Here is a 2,899-nt window from a genome sequence, read left to right as displayed (position 1 = left end):
AAGTATGCTTAGTTATTCAGCTTAAGCTCTCTTGTTGAAAATAAACGTACAGACTGAAGGCAAATAATACTAATATTTGAGGTAGGGAGGCTATAAGATGCTGGCTGTTGGAGGCTGCTTTTTAATGCCATTGCGTTTGTAAGTGAACCTCTATTTGCAAAGACCTGTGTTTTTGTAACATTCTTCTTATCTCGAAGTAAATAGATATTGAATATGTAAGACGCAGAAGACTGTAAGATTGACAGGAATAAAACTCTTATACAGTAGCCTTGTTCAATTTCACGCAATACCGCTTCTTTGACACTAAATTTGTATATTTTTGCGTTGTCATTTTCAATACTTACTCAAAAAAATCTTTTTAATTAAAAATTCTTTATGTTTTATTAAACGTTTTTAAACAATGTTTTTAAACAATGTTGGCTGTTATATAATGTTTTTAAACGGTTAAATAAACGGTTTTAAACAATGTTGGCTGTTATATAATGTTTAATAAACATTATATAACAGCCAACAAAATTATAGGAATTTTATTAATTTAGTTCTGCCCTTATACTTTTGCACACTCATATTTCATTAAGATGAACTTTTATGATAAATTATTTAGATTTAGTAAAAATACTAAATCTAAATAATTTATCTATTACTAAAGATTTGTTATCCAGAGACAATTATTTTATATAACAAACCTTAACTTAAATTATTGTTCATAGTAAGCCAGTTTAAATGCAACTATTTTGCATGATTCATTCATCCCTGTATGGTACCTAAGCCAGTATTGATAAGAGGCTGATTGGGAGACCTCTTGCTCCAACTTTTAAAAAACTGTGAAGTTCTTGGTCAATTAAATGAAAAAAGAGCTACTGAATTTTCATTTAACCTTTAAAAAAAGAATGACTACAAAAAATTAAACTAAAAAATGTTCCTTTACAAATTTAATGACCAATTTGCATAGTTCCTATCATTGCAAAGTTATTTTTTCTAAGGCATGTCTTCTACGTTGTCTCGTTTTCTCATAGGCGGAAGTATACCTATATATTTACGATTATCGTATGGTGATTTCTTTTCATACTCGTTATATCTTTCCCTACTTTTTTGTGGCATGTCTTCTACGTTGTCTCGTTTTCTCATAGGCGGAAGTATACCTATATATTTACGATTATCGTATGGTGATTTCTTTTCATACTCGTTATATCTTTCCCTACTTTTTTGTGGCATGTCTTCTACGTTGTCTCGTTTTCTCATAGGCGGAAGTATACCTATATATTTACGATTATCGTATGGTGATTTCTTTTCATACTCGTTATATCTTTCCCAACTTTTTTGTGGCATGTCTTCTACGTTTTCTCGTTTTCTCATAGGCGGAAGTATACCTATATATTTACGATTATCGTATGGTGATTTCTTCACTTCTTTCCGTAAGACATCTTCGCTGCAAAATAAAAAATGCCCTATTCAAAGTTAGTAACTAATAAATTACAAAAGCACTTGAAATCTCTGAAAGCTTATAATTCCTAACTACTTTATAGCGCTATTAGAATTGTATATTTCATTTTAAATGATATTTCTTCGAAAAAGTCAGCCGTCATAATGGCTGCAACTAAAAACTTTACTAAAACTTTTCTTTTTAAAAAACTGTTTAAAAAACTTCATTAAAAAAAATGCGATCCGAAAAATGAAGTTATATTCATGTCGAAGTTTTCTAATTAAAGGCCAAGTATTATTAATTGAAAAAAATAACCTCAGACTTTGTTATTTTAAATTCAGTTTTGCTTTTTTTTTTCACGGTAATATAATTTACCTTTCGGAATCACTCACCTGTATAAACTATCACTAACTGCATAAATCATCATTAACTGCTTAAATCATCACTAACTACGTTCTTAAACTTATGTTTATCTGAGTAGTTCTAAAAACTAAAAAATATCTCAAAGAAAAAAAATTTTGATAATTTTGATAATGTTAAGAGAAAAGGATAAAATTAAACTTGCTAAATATATTGAATTTTTAAATTCAAATTCTTTTTTTTTTTCCATAGTAATGTATTTTACCTTTCGGAATCATCCATCCAGTCGTTTTCGTAACCTTCATCGTAGAATGGTTTTGCTAACGCCTAGTTGTAAAATAAGACCATAATAAAACAGTTAGCTTTGCCGATAATGTTTAATATTTAAACACAGGTTTATCTTTTTACTTTACACTTATGCAACACAGTAACAACTCACCAATGAAAAGCAAAGAGCCAGAAGAAATACGTTACTCATTCTCGAGTATTTTCTTTCGAATGACTAGACGCAGTCTTTTATGCTTCTCAACAGATCTGGTTTAAAACTAGTATAAAACAAGTTTCATAATTATATTTGTATAAATGGTAGGGGGTGATACGATAAGCAGTTTTATAATACGTTTTATGATGTTGCTATAATAGAAAGATGAATTAAATATCGTTATAATAACGCTAATTTATCATAACAAAATGTCTATTGCTCAATGTTTAAAAATTTTAATCTTTTTAAACTTTATTTGGGACTGGTGACGCCTTAAAGCGTTATTGCAATTTTATATGATCTAAAGTAAGCGAGAATAAGTTTTTTTCTCAAAGCCCAGATTGTGATGTTTTACTGTCTAAAACTTTTTAATGCCAAAAACTTTTGTTTGTTCCTTAATCAATATTTCTTTTGACTTTCTGTTTAATTCTATACTTATTCTGATGATCAAAAGTTTCTTCTTCTATTTCTCTTTTGTTCACTTTAGAACTTCTTGTTTATCCTAGTATTTTGCAATAACAAAAACGCTCTCTTTAAAATCCTTCTTAAAAACTTTCTTAAAAGCTCTCTTTTACTTTTCTTTACAACTCCGTCTTCCTCTCTGTCTTATGTTGAAATTCAAAGATGGCTCCAAA

General features: G+C 28.8%; 1 protein-coding gene across 1 annotated transcript; it reads right to left on the bottom strand.

The window, feature by feature from the left end:
* Positions 1–861: 861 nt before the first annotated feature.
* Positions 862–2,352, bottom strand: LOC149885438 (uncharacterized). Its single transcript, XM_090096564.1, has 3 exons — positions 2,223–2,352; positions 2,049–2,110; positions 862–1,429 (listed from the first exon to the last, which is right to left on the bottom strand). The coding sequence occupies exons 1-3, from the start codon at positions 2,259–2,261 to the stop codon at positions 979–981; spliced, it is 552 nt and encodes a 183-aa protein (XP_089952690.1). The 5' UTR covers positions 2,262–2,352; the 3' UTR covers positions 862–978.
* Positions 2,353–2,899: the final 547 nt, after the last annotated feature.

Source organism: Hydra viridissima, unplaced genomic scaffold (genome assembly GCF_058129835.1).
Source record: "Hydra viridissima isolate aposymbiotic clone 2 unplaced genomic scaffold, HvirCarnegie_v1 scaffold_8, whole genome shotgun sequence".
NCBI lineage: Eukaryota > Metazoa > Cnidaria > Hydrozoa > Anthoathecata > Hydridae > Hydra > Hydra viridissima.
This window is presented reverse-complemented; position numbering and strand designations above follow the sequence as displayed.